Raw genomic sequence first — 27,073 nt, 5'->3', positions numbered from 1 at the left:
TAACAGGTGACACGGACCCCAAACCCAGACCAAAACTATATGGCACAAGTTGTGGTTCAAAAGTAGACTCTTTTCTTTTTTATTATCTTTAAACAACTTTATTTTTTATATTACACTCAAATCCAGTTAAATTTTCTTCTAGCTTTTCTTCTTCATCTCCACACCAGGTGAGCTTTGTCTTATTTTTCACCAAACTCTCACTTGCCTGAGCTCCTTTTCAGACTAAACCTGAGAGTTCTTCAGGTGCAACAGCACTGCCTTCAAGAAGCACTTTTCGGTCAAATGAAAGGTTCTCACAGCAACTCCCTCCAGCAATCCCCAAGGACCTCAGTACACCAACAGCACTACAGCTCCCTTTCAGTCTTGCATGTGTCCAAATTGCATTTCCACCCAGCATACTTGGGGAAAAAAATTGTTCTGGGGTGCAGTCTCCCTCTGCCCCTCCATTATGTTGGCTTTCAGATGGAGAAAAGGAAGAACCATCCATCCAATGTTGTCAGTTCATTATGCCATTATTAGGCTGGGAAAGGGAACACTATCCATTCCAGCCAGGACTGCCAGCCACTCCCAGCCTTCCTTTATTGAGTCACATCTACAAATTCCCATTCATCTGCACTTCTTCTACCTGTAGAGACTGCTGAAACCTAATAAAGGTTTACAGACAATGTCTTTCACTTCTTTCAGCACATCTGGCAAAATCTTATCAAGTCTGGGGGTTTTAATGATCTTCAACCTATCAAGGGCCTAAAGGACAAATGAATCTTTAATTTTAATATTTGTAAACTCATAGCCTATTTTCACATCTTCCTAAGGCATGCGTTTATTTTTTTCTTTTACAAATACTTCAGTAAAATATTTACAGTATTACATTCATTTGTTGTTTGTGTTTTTTATTGTCAATGATTTCTCCTTGCGCATGTCTAAGGTTTCTTAAATTCTCTTTTACGGTTTGTTTTTCAGTGGAGGTGGTAGTTAGTTTTGGCTTTTCTAGCAATTCTTTTTTTAGCTTTATATTTTGACCCTTCAAGTGCTTTTTTGTTCCATTGCTGTAATGTCTTATTTTTCTTCTAAGTCAGAATCATTTGGCTGCTTTTTAATTTTCTTGTGCAGCTTTTGTAGTGTCATTTTTATTATTTTAAATGATATCTTTATTTATCCGTTTTAGGCAATTTCTTTAGTGTTTTAATTTTGTTGTTTTTTTTTAACTTATTTTGAACCCGACTCAGGATATCATCTATAAAGTGACACCATCTGTCATTAATAACTGCAAAGTATTTTCTTCCCTGTTTTGCGTTTTTCTCATCCTGATTAAGTTTGCTTTTCAAAAAATATGTTTTGTTTTGACGTTCAATAAAATCACCCATAATCACTACATCTTCTTTACTGCATGTAATGTACGTCCTATTAGATTAAATAATTAGCTATTATTCAGAATATCAGCATTTGGTGGCCTGTAGCAATCTCCGATCATCAGATCTCTGGATTTGTTCCTTGGTAGCTCAATCCACAGTGATTTTCCTGTTTTTTGTCTTATTAGCTTGAATATTACTTTTTACATATAGTGCAATGGCTCCTGCTTTCTTTTCTTGTCTGTCTTTTTTAAAGATATATTGCCCTTAACATTATATTCCTCTCCATCACTCTCATTTATCCACAACTCTGCAACTCGTACATTATCATCATCCCAGACTAATACTGTTACCTCAAGGTCTTGTGTTTTGTTTCTAATGCTCTTTGAATTAAGAAGTAAACATTTTAAAAAAGAAATGGTACTTACTGTTTTCTTTTTGGCCAAAGATTTATTTAACTGGGTTGGTCTTTTCTGTATGTCTTTATCAGGACTTCCCTTTATATAATCTACTTAAATGCCATACACTTCTCTAGAATATTTGTCGTTTTCCCTATAGATGAAGTCTGCTTCAGAATGTAAGTCAAAAAAGTACCTTTTGCTAGATTTTCAGAATATAAACATACTTCGCATGAAGAAGAAACTAAAGATATTTGTGTATAGAATTCTTGTAAATTGTGAGAGGTGTTTTTTCCTGTTAACTTGAAGGAAAATAGGTCATAAGTTCAGATTCCACAGTAAAGTACCTCATTAATCTTCAGGTTAATGTCTGCAAGTTTATAACATTTTTTCATCATGTTTAGTTTATAGTATGGCTGTGCTATGAGATACAGTTGAAAATTCTAATTATGTGGCTTCCTGACTGTGCCTGTAACTCCAGAAAGCACACCTAGGGTCCATTATAGGTATATGTTTCCTGTAAAGGGCAAAAGGTCTTTGTTTATTACTTAAAGGAATTAAGAACAGAAGTGTATGCAAGTGATGTTGTTACTCATTTCTTCTGGATTTAAATTCCACTTTATTTAAAAAGGAACAGTAGTCCAGGGGGATGAGAACATTTCTTGAAAGTAGAATATTTACACTGACTCATTATTAGTTTTGAAGTTACTTGTGTAATTGATCTGCTTTTTACAATGCCATTAAGACTATATTTCTATAGAACTCTTTTTTTCTGATTTGGCAGGGAATGTTATTAATTCATTTTTATTTTATAAACCTGCTTATTTTATAATTCAGGATCACTGATGCCAGACACCTTTTCCTGGTATATCGCCTGTATGACAGGAATCAAGCTTGGTGAGAAGCTGTGCACACATATAAGGTGGATGTCATTCTGTTAAACCAGCATGTCTTTGGGCTGTAAGAGGAAACATAACTGAATGGAGTTACATGTAGAGACCATTCCACACTGCACATGCTAACTGGTATGTGACTCCAGCACTCTGGGGTTGCAAAGCAAAGTGCTAATTAACTGCACCACCTTTTTAATAATTTGTCTAACATTACAATAAATACAGATAAACATAATTTGTCTAACATTACAATAAATACAGATAAACATTAATTTGAGCAAAGCTAAGGAGAATGTTTTGCATTTTCCAAAAGCTAATTAATATTTTATGACATGGCTAGAACAATAGAGTTTTGGTTCCCAAACCTCTCTTTGTGGCAATTCAGCTATTCCATGTATGTTTTAATCTCTACAAACAACATATCTGATCCAGATTAACGAGATCATGATCAAATGAACCAAGTGAGCTAGAGGAGCAAATCAACAAACACATATGTGTATTGAATGGTAACAAGAACATACTGAGGTACATTGAAGAATGATTTGGAACTAGATAAACTAACAAACTTAGATAGACATGAAATTATAGTTTTGTATGACTGCCATAGTCAATGAGCTATAAAGGAGAAACTCCAAGAATGGTAAGGTCAAGTATATAATTAGGAACATCCTTCCAAACAGATTGCCTACTGAAAGCTCAACACTTGTTATTCATAACAAACATTGATGTTATCAGAGGTTGTAAATACCAGTTCACTACTTGGCAAAATTGAATGATCCTTCAAATACCAAATATAAAACACTACTGAATTTCCTATCATTCATTCATTCATTCTTATTATTATCAGGTGAAAGGCTGAAAGCAGCCCTAGACAGGATGTGTTTCTAACACAGGTCACACTTACATACAGTACAGTACATAACCAAACTTACTCTCACCAGGCAGATTTTGAGTAACCACAACATACAGTTGGCAAACATCCGCCAAGGACCCACTCAGTTGTGAGAAGCAGATCACAGACCAACCACATGCGTTACCTGGTAGGTAACCATCCATACAATCAGATTGAGACTCAGACTACGGATGCTATATATATATATATATATATATATATATATATATATATATATATATATATATATATATATATATATATATATATATATATATATATATATATATATATATGTCTTTGGAATGTGGCAGAAAAAAACAGAGTGCCTGAAAGAAACCCCATGCAGACAAAAAGTAAACATGGAAGTTTGATACAAAAAATGACTGAACACAAGACTAAAACTGAGCTTCCCAGAACTATGAGGCTATGAAGTTAGATCTTCCTGAGAAGTAATGGTTGGATGAGCAAATGCAAGACCAGTGGCTCTTACCTGCTACATCATGAAGACCTTCGAGAGGCTGTTCCTATATTGTATGTGTCCTCTTGTAAACGAACAATTGCATCTACTGCAGTATACATATTGGGCAAAGATTGGGGTGGAAGATACAATCATCTATAAGCAGCAGCTACACTACATTTCCATCAGGAGAAAGATAGTAGCACTCTGAGGCTTATGTTCTTGATTTCCCTACTGCCTTAATACCATCCAGCCATTTCTGTTAATGAGTAAGCTCCAGGATGTGCAGGTGGATGAGCCTTTGGTGTCCGGGATAATGGACTTTCTGTCAGGCAGACCTCAATTGTGATGCTTAAGGACTGTCTCTCTAAAATGGGTAAGTGGTAAAAGTCAAAAGAAATAGCAACAGATTCTTATCTTTAACTTGCTTTTTATTTGCATTTTATTTAAGAGCCGTAGGTCCACGTGTTTCACTAGTTATTAAAATTCTGCCTTACACTTTTCTCTTTTAGTAATATTAATGTAAGAAAAATGCTTAAATGGAAACAAAAATGTTTATTTTTCATTATATGGCCAGTGTTATTTATCTATGTACAGCATGTCTCGGCTGTAGTTATGGTAATAATCATTTTCTTGGATCCCAGTGTTTTAATTTTATTTACCTCACTGATAAACACTTAGTGATACTATGACACAGCAATTACAGTTTAATACTTGCATCTTTTGGATATATGTTTAATGCTTATATAGTGCTTGCTTTGATATTCATGAACATTTGATTCCCAAGTCCTTTTAAATGAATGTTACTGCTACATAAAAATAAGAAGTCCAATATCATGACACAGATAGTGACTCCAAGTATCATCAAAAGAATGCATCAGTCCAGAAAATAACAAATATCTACTTGTTTGTTGTGGTGGTTGAAAACATCTGCAGCTGTAAGGCTACAGGGCTGAATAAGATCCAAGCACAAATGTTGAAAGTTCAGAGTACTTTAGTAGTGTCTATAATCTGGGGCCAGTGCCTTTGTGATGGGCATAGACTTAGGTGTTTGTGGACTAGACTTTTAAAAAGGGGGAGCCTTGGGTTGATTTATGGACCATACTCTTTCATGAATGAAGGTACCTTCATTATGGAAGCCAAGAATTGTTCATGCAAACTAAACATTAGGTCTGTTTAATATGGCCAAGGGATTTGACTCATCTCCTTGCCTGTTTGTGATTTGAATGTTAAGAAAAGCACAGGGAAGCCTTGCGGAATATCCATATTGTTTATGGATAATGATCTTGTCATGACCTTAACCAAATGTGACCTCTGACATATGCTGAAGCAGCTCCAAGCTAAATGTTACACAATCAGCATAAGTATGAGTACCTCATAGTCTGAGTCATGATCCTCTTTGGCAAGAGTAGTATGTTCCCTACATGTAAGGAAGAGAGAAGCTGCCATCCTAAGTGGAGCAGTTCACAAGTAAGAGTTAAAATGTTTGCAAAATCACCCTGAAAACTGGTACAGCAGTCAGAGCTTTACATGCATTGTACATGCATTTATGCCTAGTATGATTGACTGCTGCAGTGAGGTGTACACTGGGTGTTCAAATTGTTCTTTATACAGCTTTCAGTTAATTCCAAATGCTGCTGCAAGCATTATTACAAGAATAAGAAAATAAGAATACATAATTCCAGTTCTTAAATCCTTACATTGGTTCCCAGTTAACTTAAGGGCAGATTGCAAAATCCTCCTTTAAACATATAAAGCCTTAAATGGCCAAGTCCCTGCTTACTTATCTGAACTTATCTTTACTTACAAATCAGAGCGTACATTAAGATCTCAAGATGCCGATCTGCTTATGATTTCAAGGACTAATGATATAACAGTGGGAGGTCAAGCTTTCAGTTACAGGGCCCAGAAGCTGTGGAATTGTCTGCCTGTTACTATAAAAGGTGCCCCTTCATTCTCAGCTTTTAAATCCCAGTTGAAGAGTCACTACTTCAGTCTAGCATACCCTGAATAAAGATGCTGATTAGCTGTAAATACTGCATCTCTGTGGTTAGTTATTAGCACAAATATAATTAATATGATATTTATAAACTGTTACTAACGCTCACCTACACTATTTCTCCTCTTAAAACTAAAATGCAGCATTTGATGCAACTGCTCTCCCACCAAGTTATTTGCCTGCCTATGGAAAAGTCATCTCTGATAAAGAAGAACTGGAATCATTAGGTAGACGGGTCTTTTCATCAGATTATTCAGCACTGATTTAGCTGTGGAATGGGGGGGAAGCAGCTTGTTGACTGAGGTCTCCAGGTCTCTGAATAAATCTTTATCCTTATATGTGATAATTCTGTATTGAGTGAGTGATATAAACCATTCTTGCATTTTGCTTTGTAGTTTGCACTATGACTATTAAACTAATGTATTGTATCCCTGAGTTGCAATGATACATTGACCACCTAGCCCTGTGAAGAGGATTAATTGTGTTCTGTTTTGGGTATTGTATATACCCCATTATCTGACAAACATCTACTTGGAAAGGGATCTCTCTGAATTGTCTTCCATTTTTTGGGAGTTTATTCTTATCTTTTTAGGGAGTCAAGGCTGAGGGGGTTGTCAAAAAACAGGGCATGTTAAAGTCCATTGCAGGACTCCTTATGTGATATTGGGCTATACAAGAAATAAATTGTTGCTGTTGTTATATTGCCAAGGCTAGACTTGGTGCATTTGGAAATTTCCCAGACAGAGTGTCCTAGTCTATCCAACTGATGGTTCTACCACTGCTGCCTTAGGAGAAGCACACGGGTGAAGGGGTTAACGTTTCTGTCATATAGGACCTGAATCCACGTCCTCTTTCTCTGCCTTCACTAACTTCAACTACATATCCATTGTGTAACCATGTTAATTTGTTTTCTTTTGTAGAGCTAGAGAGCTTAGGTGCAGTTTTATACTTCCCCAATCTTTTACATATCTTATGGGTGTAGTCCAACATTTGGAAAAACACATTAAATACTACAACAAATACAAATGGATGAATAGATACAAGTAATTATTTTATAATGCTATATTAATATGAATATTTATTAATTATCAGACAAATATACATTCTTATTTGGAAAGCATTTCAAAAAATCAGTTTAAGAGCGAACATATGGCATATTATCCTCTCTTTTTATAATCTGCTGTGAAGGACAGCCAGGGCCCATGCCCGGCTGGGACGCCCCTTTTGTGTATGTTCCAGGGAAGCATGTATGGGCTGCACAGTACCTCCCTCAGACCACTTGGTCGGAGCCCCCCTGGGTGACTGTGGTGCCTCAGATACCCACAGGGCTCCATGGGAGATGGAGTTCTCCACAGCCTTGCTGGGATATGGGGGGGCCACCAGGAGGCACTGCAGGGGTTCCTGGGCCCGTCTGGGCCGCAGTTCAGCCACACCCAGAGGTGCAATCAGAGGCAGGTGGTCAAGCCCCTGATGCACTTCTGGGTGAACTATAAAAGGGGCCAGCAGCCATCACTCTGAGAGCCTGAGTCGGGAGGAGGAGGACAACGCTTGCCGGGAGGAGTGCGGGTGCAAAAAGTAGTGTGTGTTTTGTTTAGGTACTTTTGGGAATGTTTACTGCCTGTGGGACACGAGGAAGACGTGCCCGACAGGTGAAGAAAAATAAAAATTCATTTGCTTTTATACTTGCCTCCGGAGTCAGTCAGTGTCAGATCGGCACATATATAGCGCCTTTGTTACATTACTTTTAATTCACAATACAGTATAGAATAATAATGAAGTTGCATTACAAATTAAATTTAAACCAAAGCTTGCAAGGAAAAATGCACTTACAGTGCACAGTAACTGTGTACAAGTTTAGTAGAGCATGTAAAGAAGACAGAGGTGCAAGTTGTGTAATATTCCTCTAAATTATTTAAAATGACAAAGCTTTATTTAGGGAGTTCAGTATACAATCTGTAAGTATTTTGAGGTAAGTGCTGTTACCTAGAATACTAGGCTATTACACACTGCTTTCAAAGATTACATAATAGTTTCTTCAGTACACAAAATGATAAAACAGCATCATACCTTGTAGAACACTCTTTGTGATGGCCTCCGTGTGGTCGACCAGCAAATCAGCCTTTGCAATTGCAACCAGTGAAATGTAGCTTGACATATTCCTACATATTTCCTTGTTCCCCCTTTGTAAAAATTTCATAGCCACTGGTACAGCTAAAGCCATCACCTGAGGTTTGTTGTAATGCTGAAAAAAAGGAATTATTTGGACACTGTAGTCACTTTAAAATTATGTTTAGTAATTGAAGCAAAATTCACCTCTTGATAGATAATATCCATGCTTCAGTATGAAGAAAGAGAATAGCTAAAAGGTTTGATGATGCTCTGCTGCAGAATCTCATACAATCATACAAGCCCCTCTATCCATGATTTTACTACTTTACTGAACCCTAGGAAGGAACCAACACTGGTTGGGAGGCCATTCAACTGTAGAGTACATGCACACTCATTCAAAGTCATTTAACTTAACAGATACAACAACTGGTTGGGAGGCCATTCAACTGTAGAGTACATGCACACTCTTCAAAGTCATTTAACTTAACAGATACCACACGTTATTGGCATGTGGGAGGAAGACCACAATGCTAGCAGCAAATGTCACACAGCCATTGTCCAAGTCAGCATTCAAACCCAGTTTCCTGGATTTATGAGCATTGAACAATCATCCACATCGTATAATAACTTCTATGTTAAAATGCGTGAACAAGTACAGTGGGAGGCCCTAATAAGCAAATAAACGCCTCAGCCCATTCATCTAATCGGCATTCACATCATGCTCAAAATGTCAAGCACATACTTACAAGTGAAAGTGGACCAGGCTTTAGAAATTGATAAATCATTCACTGTTTTTTTTAAAATCCTACTCCAGCTGAGGGCAAGACCAACATATCTGCTGAGATTCCACAGCTGCATCAAATAGTTAGAATTATCTGTGCTTTGCAATGTATGTTGCTCTGGTCTTTACAATGAAAGGTTCTATATATAATAAAGACAGAATGAAGTGAGCTCCCAAAAAGAAGTGAAGCTGCAGAAGGTCGTCAGTCAAACAAAAGTTGCACACTTCAACTCTCCCTCTTTTGCTTTTTTTATTTGATTTTGTTTATCAGATGACAATTTTCTGTTTTTTTTTCTTTTAATCTGTTTTATCTTTGACATAGAAATTCCTTTTGAGGCTGTACTCTGCAGATTATAACAGAATACACTGTAAAGTGCTCCTTGCCATTTCCATAAGGAAGTCTGCCATGCTAAGAAAGAATTGAAATACGTTTAGTCTTGCCACCATGTTCTCGATTTGTGGAAGTTGATCATGCAGCGTTAACTGCATGGAGCTTAACAAAGCAAATATATTAAAAGAACTGTGAAAGTATTCAATCATGAACACACCTAATGCAGAATGTAAGCCTTGTTTTAATATGTGTCACAGCACCACCTACTGGTGAGTCTTAGCATCATAAATGAAATAAACATACAACATCTTGTTTTCCCTTTTTCCCCCCATTAATGTTTCTGGATTTGTACATGTCCATATGCTGAGGAGGAGAAACAAACGAATAAAAAAATCTCTACCAAACCTTTTAAGTTTGAGTATATGATAGAAGTCCCAGTCTACCAGGAGTGCGGGCAGTTTTGGAGCACTTAGCTATTACAGCCACTGCAGTGGTAACTGTGAGCCATATTATTAAATAAAATTAGTTTATTTATATATTTACTTTTGAGGTGGTGAATGTTCCTACCACTAAATGTTATTTCATTTTTGACTTTTAAAATACAATAAAGTCAAGGCTCAGGGAAATATTGGTATCTGCTTGTTTGTGCTGTAAGTTTTTGGTATTTTATTATTATTATTATTATTAGTAGTAGTAGTAGTAGTAATAATAATAATAATAATATAAAATATGTCATTATAATTTGTACTATTCTCTTGTGGGATTTTAATTGTGTAAAAGAAACCTCAAGATAATTCAGAATTGGTTAAAAATACAATATGTGTTTACCATCTGATGAGACAATCTATTAGTTTAGTTTCCTTGTGCAACACATTCATACAATGTTTTACAAAAATAAATGCAACACAAAGTATAAAAATAATGAAAATGAAATACTGAGACATTGGAAGAATCACTGGAGAATCACATAGAATCAGCAGAAAGGCCATTGAACAGATAATTGCAAGTATGCAATAAAAAAATAATGGTGGCAAAGCAAAATATTTATGTTTCCAAAATAAAAGTGCAATTATTACTTCTGTAAATTCTATTTACAGCAAATTCTGAGAAAGGTCAGCTGCTGCCATGTTTGGTTTCAGTTCTAGTCACAGAAGAGAAACAGGTTCAAAGAGAAACAGTATGAGGGACATGAGAATCTCCTTCAGAAATAGGCTGACTTTATTGTTAAAATTCGGATATCATAGCAGCATGTAGTGAAAATCCATCCATCCATTATCCAACCCGCTATGTCCTAACTACTGTGTCATGGGGGTCTGCTGGAGCCAATCCCAGCCAACACAGGCGCCAGCCCACCTCAGACACACACACGCACACCAAGAAAACACTAGGGACAATTTAGGATCGGCAATCCAACTAACCTGCATATCTTTGGACTGTGGGAGGAAACCCACACAGACACGGAGTGAACATGCAAACTCCACGCAGGAGGACACGGAAGTGAACCCGAGTCTCCTAACTGCGAGACAGCAGCGCTACCACTGCACTACTGTGCTGCATGTAGTGCAAATGTTCAGTTTAATTTAGTGTGTTCATCTTCTAAAGAAAAATACTACTTTTACAATTTTAAACTCTGCACTCTATACAATATTTTCAAATACCACACCATTAAAATGTAAAACAAAAGATATGCAACACCCGAAAGGTTTCTCTATGAGGAGATACCCTAACCATTGGGCAAACAGACTGAAAATTTACTGTAGGCTGATGGGTACTTGAGGTTTTAATACTGGCTTGGTCACTGTCAGTGACCGCATTATTTTGCACTACTAAACAGTAACCCACAGTCAGGACACTAGGATGGCTTGCATATAAAACATTTGATATATTAGAAATGGTAAAATATTGAAATAATTCAAATAAAAGAGAGTGGACAAAAAAACCTTTAAAGTTTGGGGATGAAATTGTAATATAAACAATGAAGTAAATAAATGTAAGGGTCTGGTGGAAAGTATAAACTAGAACAGCCCATATTCCATAAAATAATTACCAAAGGGTAAATTATACTATTATTAAACCACAATAGCAAATCTAAAATGTATGATGGTGCAGTGCATTACGATTTATGGAAAGTCAGAGACATATTTTTTAAACTACCTTTTTTCATTACAGCATTCACAAACGTATAAGCTAAAGCCAAAGTGTAACATAACAGCATTGGGTCTAAGTCAGGGTTACATTTGAAATTGCAGTATATTCACTGTGCAAATGTAAAGACCAAAATAAAGACCAAATAAAGCTTTACACTATCTTAATTTATTAATTCATCTTTTTTATTTTTAGAACCTACTCATTTCAGTACACAAGTATGGGAAGAGTAGTATCATTGGGCACAGGAACCATTCCTGAAGAGGATATAGATATGGCAGAAAATATTTTGTAAATGAAGAAGGGTTTTAAACAATTGTTATATATGAATTTCAAGCATTCCTTTATTTACTCCAACAGGTGGAGACCAAAGACAGTCCCAGCAGCATCTTGTCCTGCCTTGGAAGAGTGTCAAGTCAACTGTAGGGCTGCACATTAATCGTTGCAGAATAAAATTTACTAATAAATAAAACCAATAATTCAGTATTTATATAACTGAAAGTGCACAGTAAAATAATTACTAAATCTATCTCATGGCTCAGAAATGTCCAATCATTTTCAAAAATTAGAACTTGTTTCCTCTTACAATACAACATTTTTTGTGATCAATATTTTATTCAAACAAAATGTGTTCACAAGAAGAATGAAGACAAGCCAATTAAGAACTAAACAGTTTAACTCAATAGTGCTCTCCCCACATACCTCCCAACCCCATGAATGCCCTAATCATAGCCTAGGAGCAAAAAAAAAAAACCAAAAACAAACAGATATATGGATAATGTAAGAAACTAACCACACTGGCCAAGCAAGCCAGAATAATGAAAAGAACATGGCTGGTCTGAACCATCACAATAAAATATTGATAGAGCACACTTGGGCACACAGTAGCAAACATCTAGTTCTGATTTTAATTACCTTTTTTAAAATATACAACTATGTATTTTTTCAATTTATGATGCCATAGCACTAGTAAAGTAATAACAGAATGGATTTGTCGCCCTCAAAAGGCCACACTCAAAAATGCAAGAGGTTTGCAATAAGTGAAAACAGAAGCATAGTTACACACACTCTTATGTATTAGCTGATAAATCAGTTGGTGTAAATAAAAAAACAGTAATTAAACTCTGACTAAAAGACTGGATTAGAAATCAGCATCAGCCACAGAGTTTCCACAAACACAAGCTGCTTTTTGATTTTTTTTCTTTTCAATTCTTGCCACACAACCATGCAACAACACCAGAAATATTGTGAGACATACCTGTAAAATGGAGCTCATAATGTCAGATGCAATTTTTGCATGTGGTGTGTCCTCATTTTTTCCTTCTGTTTTTAGGTTGCACTCCAAACATGATTCCCACAGTGAAACAAGAGCAAGTGCATGTTGCTCAATGGTGTTAGTTTCACGGATGGCTGTAGTTATTCGTGTAATACAGATCTCTATGACTGCCTGGTCATTGTCATTGGTCAAGTAGTCCTTTAAAAACATATTAAAGTGATTATTTGTTTTATCACTTCTAATTCTTCTAAGAGAATATCAAAATATATAGGCAGTGCTATAAAGAGCTGATGGAAGTTCACTTACACGTTCCACTATAAAACTTAACTCAGCAAAAGAAAATATTCCTTCTCCGTCTCGCTCATAGATATTTTATTCTATTATAATACATACACTAAAGGTATGCATCATGTTTTACAACAGGTTTATGGTAAAACCATTCTATGACATCAACTGTATGTGAAATGTAAGTAAACAAAACAAAGTAATAAATCAATGAGAAATTATCCCATTCGGACTGGCCTGCTGCTGCAAAAATCAGATAAACAATGCATTAGAGAAAGAAATGACAAAAGATTTGAAAAAAATAATACAATCATTGAATTTTAGTATGTAAGCACAGCTATACACACTGTTATTAAAACTAACATACAATTTAAAATGACAGAAGATAGACCTCCAAAAAATGGTTTTATGATTTGTGACAGAAAACCCTAAGATCTCCCTTTTTTCCTAGGGTGGCTTTAAAGAGTACAGAAAGTTCTGTCTGCATTACCATCATGTTAAAGGGACAAGCAGGACGTATTGTTGAAGGTAGTACAAACAGTCCATTGCTGAAGGTTGTCCATAGCAATGAATAGATTCTAACCTCTGAGATGTATTGTCTCATAATCTGAAGGTGTATTTGTTAACCCATGAAGGGCATCACATCTCTGTAGAGATTACATATCACTAGCTGCAGCTGAATGTTGTATGTTGTGAATAAAATGTTAACCTCAACAATAGTGGAAAGTGTTAATAAAGGCAATATAACAGTCTTGCACAATTCACTAGTAACATTGCCTCAGCTGTCATGGTTGGGGGGACACATGTTACCTTTATCCATCCCTTCATGGCCCCATTCTATCTTTCTCCCTCTCTCTCTGTCTACAATGAAGGAAGCATGGTAATTCCTGTAATTTCAAAGACCTACACCAGAACTATTACCAGCCTCTATGGCTTCTTTTTGCCTATTGGTTGCATCCTAACAGTTCACTGTCAGAATACCAGTAGTCTGTAGAGCTGTGTATCTTCCGTCTTACCCAAATGTAGTGAAAAGTTGTTTTATCTCTGTGTCATGTGATAGTATGTCTATCTTAGCATTCTTTGTTATGTCCTTGCTTGTAGTGAACCCCTTCCAGCTGAGTCACACCATCGCAATATATAAACAATACAGAAAGGCATTACTTCTAATAAAGGACAATGTTTCATTGTTAGATGAATCATGGGCGTCCTTTATTTACACTAACAGGTGGAGCCCCCACATGCCTTGTTTAAAGCATCATGGCATCATGAAGAATTCTAACTAATTTTAAACACAACAATCAGCATACAGATAAATATTATGGTCCAGAAATACTACTCTGCTATTAAGCATTATGCAAAATCCAAAATAGTTAATCATTAAGAGTCATGGTTAAAATAAATAACAGTGCTTACATGAAAACTGTTATCAGAAAATAAAATCTAAATTAAACATTATATATGATCTCATTTTCTAATTGGAATGTATTGGTACAAATGCCATGACATCCTAGTTAAACAGACAGACAGTTTCAAGTAAATTTTTCTCTCACATAGTCTGTTGTAGAGCATGCTCGATGGAAACAGAAGCATAAGAACACTTCATGACCAATCAAGCTACTCAGAGAATATTCTGTGAGACACCATTGGTATCAAAAAGTTAAGCTGACATCTGACTAGGTGCAAGAAACAGGCAGAATTCAATCAGTCAGCCAGATATTAAAGCCAGTTGTTAGTCATGCAACATGTACAGCTTAGCTTGTCTGGCCAACAGTAACGGTAGCTTTACTTGTCAAAAAGCAAAGTTAACTGAGAGTTGGTTGAAAAATTGTGTACTTTGGAGGAATGCGTTTAGAATCTGTTAGCCAATAAGCAATCAGGCTAAACAAAAATGTCATTGTTTTTGTTTGTTTAGATAATTTGGCCATTTTTGATTCAGGTTCAGTCTCTAGAGAACCCACTGTAGTCAGTGAATGGCCAAAGTCAACAGTATAAACTTTCACAGATGAAAGAGGGGTATAAGTCAAAAATTAAGTTCCTTGGCGCCCTAGTCACAATGCAGACCTAGAATCGGTATTCAACATTTAGCAATACGTGTTCAGATTTACAATATGAAAGTACTCATAATTGGTGATTTAATACTGTAGAAGAAAGTTAAAATGCCTCCCATATGCAAAGGTTTCAAACAATGGGACTAAAAAAAGACTCCCTGGCCATCAAAAAAGCTTTCACCTCATTGTTGTATGTTGGTGCTAATTATATCTTTTCATAATAATCTGAAATATAAAAAAATAACTTTATATATACACTATGTGCAACAACCTAAAATAAAATGTTACAATTTAATTGTGTCTGGTTCCCTACCAAGATTATATAGAATTGAATTGATCTACAACAGACTGTTTCCTTCCCTGATTAGAAGTGACCAAGTATGTAAATAAAGGTATAGCCTTTGAAAATAATTTGGATGATTTTTGGAAAAGACTTGGATTTTTAAAAGAGATGGTGGTATTTATCCTAAATGGGGGATACGTTAAAATTTATTCCAGAATATACCATCAAAATTGTATAGCTGACTCATTAGAGCACCATCAAGGTTGCAGTCTTCTGATCTTCAATAGCAGGCTGTAAATTATCCAATCTATTATTTTTCAGTATTTGCTGCCCACAATCCCAGTAAATGGGTAATTTATAAGACTGATTATTTAGAAAAGTTTAAAATTAAATGATAATCAACAAACAGAGATCATAATTAGACCACCAGAATTAACATCATCTCATGTAACACGGATTCAGACCCTGTTAAAGGTTTAATTAAAAACAGCTGCTTTCATGATCCTCTCTGAATATTATTTTAGACTAAGAGCTGGAAACATAAATAACCCTTATGTACGGTCTAGAACAGTTTCCAGTTGACAAATGGGAAATCTGAATATGCATAAACATTAGCAGCACGCATTTTATGAACTCTTTTATTAATCAAAAAATTGCTACTATAAGGTCTCAAATTCCAAAATCGTATTGCAAACCTGCTTATCTGGGTCCGGATCACAGATGTAGCAGTCTAAGCAAAGATGCCCTGATATCTCTTTTTTCTGCCAACTGCCCTGCTGCAGTCCAACACCCACTGGAAACAAATCTGTTTTACTGCTGGCAATGGAATCCAAGATTTTGCTCTAGTTGTACAAGGACTGAATAGTCCACAACAGCAGGCCCAATGTCCCATATTCTTGAAGCACCTACTAAAAGACACCCCTAAGGACACTGTTGTTATACGTTTTCCAAGCCCACAGCCTACATGCGTTTTCCTCTGGGTACTCTCTTTTTCCTTCCACATTCAAAAGATATGTGTGGCATCTTAGATTAAATAGTAATTCTAAACTGGTCTCATGTGAGTGAGAGTCTGTTTAAATGGACTCTGCAATGGTGTCCCATATGCAAGATTCATTCCTGCCTTCCATTCCAGTTTAAGAATGTAAAATTATGTTATCTGAATACTAAGAAAGGGAACTGTCTTTTAATGTATACTTCATTGTATCTCATATCAGCAACTTTATGATTTAGCTTTCTTAATGACATGTAGTATTTCACTCAATAGTATCTGCATTTTTGTTACATGTCTAACAAGATGTTTGTTTTAACCAATAATATTTTCAAAATAAGCCTTCAGAATATGGTTCTAATAAACATTGACAAGTATAGTACTTACTGATGATGAAGATATCTTTTTTATTTGTTCAAGAGCTTCAGATAAACTATCTTTAATTTCAGTATCTTCCAGTGAAAACAGGTCTCCAGCTCGAGAGAGGTCCCTTTGTCCCAAAACAATGCTGAACAGCTGATGCATAGCTGGTTTAGCAGGTGGAGCTCCACCAGCCAGTGTGGTATGCTATATATATATATATATATATATAAAACTTTCAAAGTGAAGCAAGGATACACTCCAAAACTTTACATTGTCTTATGGATTCAAAATCTTCAGCTGGTTAGAATTTGCCTGCAAGAATAACATAACTATATTACATTCAACATTTAAATAGCTATGTATGCCTAATATGAACAAACAAAAACTGAATTAAATGAATGTCATATACACCTTATATTCTGTGATAATTTCATTCTTTCCTTGCATCTACTGTATAATTATTAATCTGTTGTAGTAAAATGTCAAACGTAGAAGGTACAACTGATTCAGATTTCTACATTGGGAACATTAACAGGATTAATATCTTGCTAAGAATATTCCTGTACGTAATGACAATGCAGCTAAAATTCATAAAACCATATATCACCTGTTTACAATAGCCATGAAGAAACAAATATAGATCTATTCTGCCAGAAAGAGTTGACTGATTTTATTTGTTTTAATAAGGGACCAGAAGAAGAGATTTGAGTCAAACGATAAGCAAAGATTCATAACTGGGATAAATATACAGTGTCATCAAGCCAAAACACTAAATTATTGTCAAAAGTACATAGAGTAGATGTTGTTTTACCAGGAACACTAACTTATTTGCAACACAGAGACAACCACTACACAAAATGTCATTGCGCTCCACAAACAAAGTCACAACAAAAACAACACAAAAGTAATTCAACTATGCTCAATTTTATTTAAAAGAATAATGGAAGATTTTCTATCCTCATGTCCTAAAATCTAATATAAGAATCAAACAGTTTATTGAAAAACAATAGAAAATCAACAAATAAAATAACATTTGTAACCAAAACATAAGATCTAAGAGGTTGCTAAAGATAATTTATTGAAGTTTCACACTAACACATTTCACGTTGGCAATATGGCACTGGATACTGACATAAAATGCAAGTACAAGCTCATACAAACATTTAAAGCTATTGTAAGGTAAAATTGGGTTAAGGTAGCATGTACAATGTGTAAGAGCTTACAAGTGCTTATAGATTACAAATTGTAATTGTAACCTATCTTATCCATGTTATTCTCCTCCTAGATGAACTTAAAGTTTTCTATGACCACTTTGATCACCATATCAAAATCCCTCCTGTGCATGTCCCTATAGCACTGCATGATTCAGTCATCTCCATGTCCAGGCATGACATAAGAACAATTTTTAAATGAGCCAATGTCCGTAAATTAGCAAGTACTAATAGACTGTCAGGGCATGTTTTAAATACCTCTAGCAACCAACAACCTGGTGTACTTTACTGACATTTGTAATTCCTCACTGAAAGAGCCAAAGGTTCCCATCTACTTCAAAAACACAACAATTATTCCTTTGTCAAGAAAAATAAAAGTGGACATAAAAGTGGCACTAACTCCCAATGTTATAAAATGCTTTATGATACTGGTGCTAGGTCTTGTTCTTGACAGCATGGACACACATCCTATTTTCTTTATAAAGAATAAGGAGAAGTGGGTCAGCAGAGTTAAAATTCTTGGAGTCACATTTCTATATTATGCACAACTCTTCTCAGCTGTTGTCAAGAAAAAAGAATTGCCAATGCCTTCACTTCCTTAGACATTTAATAAATGCTTGGATGTGTCCATTTAAGATCAGCTTCTATAGGTGTACAGTGTAATTCATCCTTACTGGATGTGTAGCATCTTGATATGACAGCTAAAGAGTGGTCATCAGAAAATATTACTGGTATACTAGCTAACTTTTATGGCATACTGTATATGTCACAGACTGTGTCAGAAATGCAAATAGTAATAATTGAAACCCTTATCATTATGCACAGTCACTTTTCTCCCTCCTCCATACTGGCAAGCGGCACAGTACCATTAGCAATTTACACCACTAGATTCACGGACATTTTTTACCCTTGGCTTAGTATTTTACTCAACATTTGTTCATAGAGTGAACTTCATCAGCGTATTTGATATGTACCAATGATCACTAAGAAAGATTCCTTATAAACTGAACTCTTTTAAATTTAAGAAAGAGAAACAAATTAGCATAGTAACAAAAGACTATATTTAACCTCACTAAAAATTATTACTTAGCTCAGAAAAATAAGGATACAACCTCTGATGTACAAGTTCAATCAATGAACTTTTATCACACTATTTATAAAATTCACCATCATAATGCGCCTTACAGAACAAACAAAGATATATTTCAACAACATGTTACAATTAAAGGTTAAGTGTTAATGAGTAAGGAACATCTGTACTGCAGAGCAGAACACCAGAAAAGCTTGAGAGACAAAAGAGCTGAATTACCTATAGTTGTTAGACTTTGTAAGAAACAATGACACAACAAAAAGAATGTAAGCAAACCATTACTCTTTGTAAATTACAACAAAGCATTTAAATTATGGGTTGAGCATTCCTGTTTTCTGAACCTGAATGGATTACAGGATTGTGGGGAGCCAAAACCTATCTTCATGACACAAGACATGAGGTGGGATGCAAACCTAAATAAGATGTTAGACCATCATGGGACACAAACCCAATAACACAATCACAATCATAGACATCTGGACAATTAAACTAACATGCATTACTTTGGGAGGAAATCTCAGAACAAGAAAACTCACATAAATATAAGGAAAAAATAAAAACCTTTTACAGACTGTGGCCAGGCAGACCATTTAAACAGCTTCCTACAGATATAAGGCAGCAGTTCTAATTTTAAGCATTCTGAACCAATAGTCAGTAAAAAGCACTTAAAAAACTACATTGAGCCTAATTGAATCAAAGCCCCATCATAACATCTTTTTCCAGAACTGAACAGAGAATTAGACTGGAAAAAACTCAGCTGGAGCAAATCCAGCAGTCACTGAACAGGTTTAGAGTACACTGACCTTCTTTATCACATGAGCTGTTGGCTTTCTAATAGGCATCTGCTTTGAAAAGGTAAGAGGCGTAGATTTCAGCATGCCTCACGAAGGTTTTACCATTGAGGATGTAGATGATGAGCTCAGAATGTAATAGCCACTATGACCTTTTGCATCTTTGTTGTTATACCTGTCACAACATAGCCAGAAAAGAATGTAAGATACAGTATTATGTTAGGAAAAGGCATTCAGCCATTTATTACAAAAACAAATACTTTTGCTGTTAAACAGAGACTGAGAAGCAGTGTATAGCCCTCTACTCTTCCCACTTATGCAATTCCCATCTGTACTCCAGATTGTGACTCTAGAGCTGTAACTTGGATGCACTCTGTCACTTACCAAAAGAAACTGGCAGTGCTGTGCTTATTCATGTGAAACACAAAGTGGCATTAATCACATTAAGCTGGCAAGCAAGTGACTTTATTTTCACAACAGCTCTAATTTCCAGTTCACTGAACAACTATTTCAATTAAATTGACGCCTGATACTGAATAACGAAGCAGTTCATTTGGATTGTAGTTTTCTTTTCATGTTTTTCAGAAACTCTTGTCTTTAAATACACAACGTAAAATAAATTGACTTCTGATTAATGAACAACTGTTAATTATAAAACATTTTCTACATGACTTATTTCAAACATGTTTCCAAACTTTCAGGTTCAACCCTGCATGTTCACTTAATTAGTAACAAATTAAACCAGTCTTCTGCACCGTAAACCATTAAAACAAAAGTCTCAGTGGAAACAACAGAAAGACTTTAAATTGGTCATGTTATTTTATTAATATACTAAGAGAGAGGATTTTTTGAAAAAAAAATAGAGGGGTCATGAGAATTGGAGTTCTCTTCTATAACATAACTTATGAAGCTGTGCAGAACATTATACTAATATAAGTCATGTAAATCATTACATGCACTTAATTATTTGAACTTTTGGTGTAGTAAGTTAAGTTAATTATAAATACTATGTTGAAAGCATATTTGAAAATTCATTTAGTAAGAACCGCCATGTCTAAAAAGCTTTCATGAAAATACAAATACGTTATTTGGTTCCTGAATCTGTGTGGATTTTCCAGCTTTTCCCTGTGTCAACATCAGTTTTCTTTATACACTTTAGATTCTAACATTTTACAAATATAAGAATTTTAGGTTTAAAAGCAACTCTAAATTGACCCTGTATATGTGAATGAGGTTATTGTGCATGGTCAATGTGTATACATCCATCCATCCATTGTTAGAAGTTAGAAACATTAGAACACTCTAGACGAGAACAGTCTATTAAACCCAAAAAAGCTTGCCAGTCCTATCCATATATTTCTTCCAAAAAACTTCAACTCGAGTTTTGAAAGTCCCTAAAGTCTTACTGTCTACCACACCACTTGGTAGCTTATTCCAAGCGTCTCTCATTCTTTGTGTAAAGAAAAACATCCTAATATTTGTGCCAAATGTATTATCTTGATGAACTCATTTTAAAATAACAGTCTCTATACTCTGTACTAGTTGCATTCATAATTTTAAACACTTCAGTCATGTCACCTCTTAATCTTCTTTTGTTTAAACTGAAAAGGCTCAGCTCTTTTCATATACCCTCATAATTCATCCCCTGTAGCCCTGGCATCAGCCTGGTTGTTCTTCTCTGGACCTTTTCTAGCACTGTTATGTCCTTTTTGTAGCATAGAGACCAAACCTGCACACAGTACTCCAGATGAGGCATCACTAGTGTGTTATAAAGCTTCGGCATAACTTCCTTGAACTTGTACTCCACACATCGTGCTATATATCCTAACATTCTGTTAGCCTTCTTAATGGCTTCTGAGCACTGTCAGGAAGTTGATACCTTAGAATCTACCACGACTCCTAAATCCTTCTCAAAAGGTGTACTCTCGATTTTCCGACCACCCATTGTGTATTCAAACCTAACATTTTTACTTCCTAAGTGTAATATTTTACATTTACTGACATAAAATTTCATCCTAACTGGGAAAAAAAAATCCGAACACATTTCTCCAGTTTTGATGTCACTACACTGGTTGCCTGTGTCTTTCAGGATTGACTTTAAAATACTGCTTATGGTTTATAAAGCCTTAAATAATCTCGCTCCATCTTATATATCAGAATGCCTGACACGTTATATTCCAAATCGTAGCCTTAGATCTTCAAATGAGGGTCTCCTTATAATTCCAAAAGCTAAACTTAAAAGAAGTGGTGAGGCGGCCTTCTGCTGTTATGCACCTAAAATCTGGAATAGCCTGCCAATAGGAATTCGCCAGGCAAATACAGTAGAGCACTTTAAAACACTGCTGAAAACACATTACTTTAACATGGCCTTTTTATAACTTCACTTTAACTTAATACTGATACTCTGTATGTTCAATTCTTCATAATAACTATTCACAGTGGCTCCAAAATCCATACTGACCCCTACTCTCTCTTCTGTTTCTTTTTTCGGTTTCTTTGTGGTGGCAGCCTGCGCCACCACCACCTACTCAAAGCATCATGATGCACCAACATTGATGGACTGAAAGCCAGAAGTCTACGTGACCATCATCATCAGGTCCTTCCATGAAAACCCTAAATACAAAGAGGACTGTTTGACTAATGTTAGGTAGATTGCCCAGAGGGGACTGGGCGGTCTCTTGGTCTGGAACCCCTACAGATTTTATTTTTTTCTCCAGCCTTTGGAGTTTTTTTTTGTTTTTTCTGTCCACCCTGGCCATCGGACCTTACTCTTATTCTATGTTAATTAATGTTGACTTGTTTATTTTTTATTGTGTCTTCTATTTTTCTATTCATTTTGTAAAGCACTTTGAGCTACATTTTTTTTGTATGAATATGTGCTATATAAATAAATGTTGATTGATTGATTGATCTGCCACAAGTCTGCCCAAGCCTGTATGCTATCCAAGTCCTTCTGTAATGATATAAACGATTCTAAATTATCTAATAATCCACCTATCTTGGTATCACCTGCAAATTCAAGCAGCGTGTTACTTATATTCCTATCTAAATCATTTATATATATTAAAAGTAGCAGCGGCACCACTGACCCCTGTGGAATAAAACTCTTAACATCGGCCAGTTCTGATAAGGAGTGTTAAAATCACTCCATCCATTTTAGGATCAATGGGTGACCACCACCTATCTCAGCAGCATAAGGCAATAATATAGCTTTTGCATGTTTGGGAGGTAAAGTACTAAACTCCATATGGAAAGAGGAGAGTCAAGATTCAAACTAAGTCTTGCAGAGCTGTTGCCACTCTTTTACTTGTAGCACATCATATGTACTGTTATTAACTCTTCAAACAGATAGTGTTTAAATGAGAAAAGGATATGGTAATTTTGGATTAGCCATATTTTCTCATAACTGCCCAAACTACACTAAACCACCTGCGATTACAATTTAATGGAAAATTCACCTAAGCAGTAATGTAACCAGCATACGCAACAAAAAAGAAATATTCAAATTTTATTGTGAAATACAAAGAGATAAAATAAATAAATGCATAGAATCACAATTTGATGCTTTCCAATGGGTAACCTCAAATCCCCAAAGTCGTACGCATAAGGTTAACTGGAATTCATAATTGGCTACTTTTGAGTGTGGGCATAGGTGTGAGCATTCAGCTAGTGCTGTGTCCAAGGATCATATCTACTAGGGGTCAACTGCTTCTGGGATAGGCTTTGGCCCCAAGCAATTATTATTTGTTGTTATGGTGTATATGCAAAAACAGTCCAGTAGCATTGCATATTAAGAACTGTAGGGAGAGCACATTTAGTTATCACAGATAGTATTACTGCAGCTAACAATTAATTTATGCTAGAAGATTTTTGCAATATGCAATGTATATTCATTATTTCAAAAAATGGTGCTTTTAAATTTTTATTTTCTTGATGGGGTTATTATAATTTAATGCATCCTATTATTTTAATTTATTATAGATTATCCACAATATTTAAAAGTACAGTAAATAATAAAACATGACTTGAAACAGTTGACTTGCCATAATTATAAAAACATGGAAAAAAATAATTCAATTTAACTCATGTACAATATACAAAATATTCTGCAGTAGTAGTCTAGCATTCTAGTTGTTAGATATGAGTGGACCCTGAAATGTAATACCCAAAAAACATGAATGAAATGGTAAGGAACATGAAATAAAAGCTTTAAAACGGTTCAGTGATGTGTGCACTTAGGTAAGCAAAGCAGACAGACACACCTCCCTTTATCTTTCCTTTGGAGGGAAAAAAGAGGTCTTTTGTGAGCTTGAACATTATGCATTGCAAGCCAGCTGAAGTTCAAGGACAACAAAAAAAAAAACTGATGTACAGTACGGGAAAAAGTAAATATTAAATCTGAAGATATTAAACCACCACAGACTGAAATGTCAACAATAATAAAATTACTGAAAAACATCCATAAATAATGTGCTGCTGAAATTCCATCCAACTATTTTCTAAACCTGTTTTCTCTGCTACATTTTCACCAAAACCCAAAGTTTACAAACAGGTGCAAAGGAGGAAGAAGTCATTTCTGAATGGAATGCATGCAACTAGACTAGCTTACATATTTAAATAATGCAACATATTGGGCAAATCATCCTGAAAACATGTCCTTGAACTGTGGGAAGAAAAAACAGAATACAAAGAAAATTCCCAGTTCTCCTCAGACTGGGAGAACAATCAGTCTCTATAAGGCTCCTCAATTAGCAGTGAAATCAGGACTAAGAGCACTAGGACATTAGTTTTACACTATGCACCAGGGGGTTACACACTAAAATTTGAAGTAATCAGTGTTTTAATTATACTGTGTGAATTTATACCCTTGGTTTGCTGCCTGAAATTTTAATTTTAAAAAATCAACATGCATATTTTACTAACACTATGTTGCTTAATTAAACATTAGGCAATGATTAATAGGCTTGTATACATTCATTTGTGTGTGACTGTATGTGTGTGTTGGCATTAAAACCTAGAGCACATAAGCACACTATAAAAGAACTTAAAGTTGTATATACAGTATGTAGTAATTACAAATGAAAGTATTCATCCAAGCTAGGTCAATTGGTGCATTGAAAGACTCTTTCTTATAAGTAGGAATAAAAAGACAATATAAATCATGAGACTCCTTGTTGGGTTTCACACATACAAAGTTTGGTCTAAAGAAAGAAGCTGGAATTTACCTAAAGTAGGTCACTTATGGATTAAAAGAAAAATGCTTGTTTACAAATTCACATGGCCATATGAAAGGAGAAATGAATGATACCTTTACAACTGAAAGTGTATTCGAAGGAACAAAAGAAGGATAGAAAGAAAACTGCTTGGTTCGTTAATCTAAATATTGTTTTGTAGTTTTTTTTTTTTACAATATATCGGAATCTAATATCCAAACAGTATTTCACTGTGTTTAAAAATGGATGCAAGGACAGACTAAAACACTAATTAAACAACTGATTTCTCATGTTTTCTGGCAGTTGACTGCACAAAGTTTCTTTTTCTACTGCAGGGGTGTCAAACTCCAAATGTCTTAATTTGTAACTAATTACTGTACTCCTGCTAATGGGTCACACTTCTTTTTTAAAATTTTCAATAACTGAGTTATTTTTTCCCTGAGGCACCATTCAGATGCTTTGTGAACCAGGTGAACCAGAACAAATCAATGTTTCTCAGACCTTCCCTTTTTTCTTTTAAAATATTTCATTAGAACAGATATTTTATAATAAACACACAGGTGCAAATGTTATCAGTTTTGAGAATTAGACCACTAAGTCTTTTATTATCAATTTATGATTGTAAAGATTAGGCTACATTACATAAAGCAGCAAACAGAATTTTCCTATGTTAATGTACCATATATTGTAAAAGTTTTTTTTAAAGTTTTGAGCAATCTCCTTAGAATATGTGCAGCATGGAGATGCAGTGATTTGTGTTGTTGCCTAAAAGCTCCCTGGTTGGATTCTTTTACTCATTCACCGTCAGGGTGAAGTTTGCTGATTCTCCTCATTTACTTGTGAGTTATTTCTAGGTATTCTGGTAGCTACTTGCCTAAGTCTACCCAACAACAGCCTCATGCCTCCTGTCCAGATGTTCTCCCTTCCTGACTTAGTGTGTTTCAATACTACATAAACATGATTATTACAATTTCTACAAAGCACATTGGTCTACAAATATTACAGTAAGTTAGATATAATACAAATTCACTAGCCACAAAACACCGTTCTTACTGGCATTAAAAACAAACTATAACTTGTAGCTAATAGTTATCTCATGAATTATTGCTGACTGCATACTTACTTTACAGATCATTTTGCCATGTTGATTTAAAAATTCCAAAGTCAAGGAAATATCAGTGTGAAAGCAAATACAAAAACAAAGCTGCATACATCAGATTACAAAACTAAAATACTTTACTTCCAACATTTATTTGATTTATTACCAGTTAAACATTATCTCAATAACATAAATTGCACACAACTGTAGAAGGCCCTAGCTTACTATTCATTCTTCCCAGCATAACAGAACAAAATACACATTCCAGAGGACAGGCCAAACTGCAACTGCAGAGTCATTGGTATATTTGAAAAAAATGTATTGTTTCTTGATTTAAACTCAGAAGTCTTAGATATTTCCATACAGATTTTTAAAATACACATCATATTCAAATTACCTGTGAATAACTTCAACTACTGATGTGAAGTGTCTTTTTAAAAATGACCAAGAAAATCTACCTGCCTGCAAGCATTTTTCTTCAGCTTCAGCAGTTATTAAATCATTATTACAGAATGATCACTACAACTGTAGCTCAGGTTTCCATGTCTCTGACAGTCATTGAGACTTTTCAATAAGTCTTTTGATGGGTTCAGCTACCCAAGCAGACTGAATTTTTTTTTTAATTCAGGCCTACTCTGAGAGGAAGGCTGTAACACTACATCATTGTGCTCACTGAAGCCATGAATAGAAATGAGCAAAACAATAGGAAGCCCGAGGAAGAAACTTTAAGTAAATGCTGTTGGTAGTTTAGTGTTAACTTTAACACCAGTGTTTCTTTTACAAAGTATTTTTACTGGTCTGTAAGTTAAATCATGCTTTTTCCAAGAAAACTGTATCTTTATGCACTACAATAAGCCAGCACCCTGTTCAGGGTTTTTTTCTCAATGAGCCGACTATACTGTTATAATTATACCACATAGTTAGGCAAGTTATGTATTTTAAAGAAAAGAGATAGATAGATAGATAGATAGATAGATAGATAGATAGATAGATAGATAGATAGATAGATAGATGATATCAGGTTTAAATTAACTGATATTTTTATATACAGTATAGCTCAAAAAAATTC

The 27,073-nt window shown here is 35.2% G+C and overlaps 1 protein-coding gene across 10 annotated transcripts in view; it reads right to left on the bottom strand.

Annotated features, from left to right (window-relative positions):
- Positions 1-27,073, bottom strand: part of veph1 (ventricular zone expressed PH domain-containing 1) — a 220,293-nt gene that overhangs the window by 192,563 nt on the left and 657 nt on the right. For 8 of the 10 annotated variants that reach the window (XR_005634126.1, XR_005634123.1, XM_039757110.1 and 5 more), the window contains exons 2-5: positions 19,705-19,867; positions 16,625-16,912; positions 12,616-12,831; positions 8,059-8,233 (exon numbers count right to left, since the gene is read on the bottom strand). Coding sequence is in view for 8 of the 10 variants with exons in the window: in XM_039757110.1 (XP_039613044.1) it covers positions 8,059-8,233; positions 12,616-12,831; positions 16,625-16,762 (529 nt within the window). In the remaining 2 variants the exon portion in view is untranslated. Of the gene's footprint in view, positions 1-8,058; positions 8,234-12,615; positions 12,832-16,624; positions 16,913-19,704; positions 19,868-26,401; positions 26,547-27,073 lie in introns of those variants that run through there. The other 2 variants (XM_039757129.1, XM_039757120.1) reach the window with 2 other exon arrangements.

Source organism: Polypterus senegalus, chromosome 1 (assembly GCF_016835505.1).
Source record: "Polypterus senegalus isolate Bchr_013 chromosome 1, ASM1683550v1, whole genome shotgun sequence".
Taxonomy (NCBI): domain Eukaryota; kingdom Metazoa; phylum Chordata; class Cladistia; order Polypteriformes; family Polypteridae; genus Polypterus; species Polypterus senegalus.
This window is presented reverse-complemented; position numbering and strand designations above follow the sequence as displayed.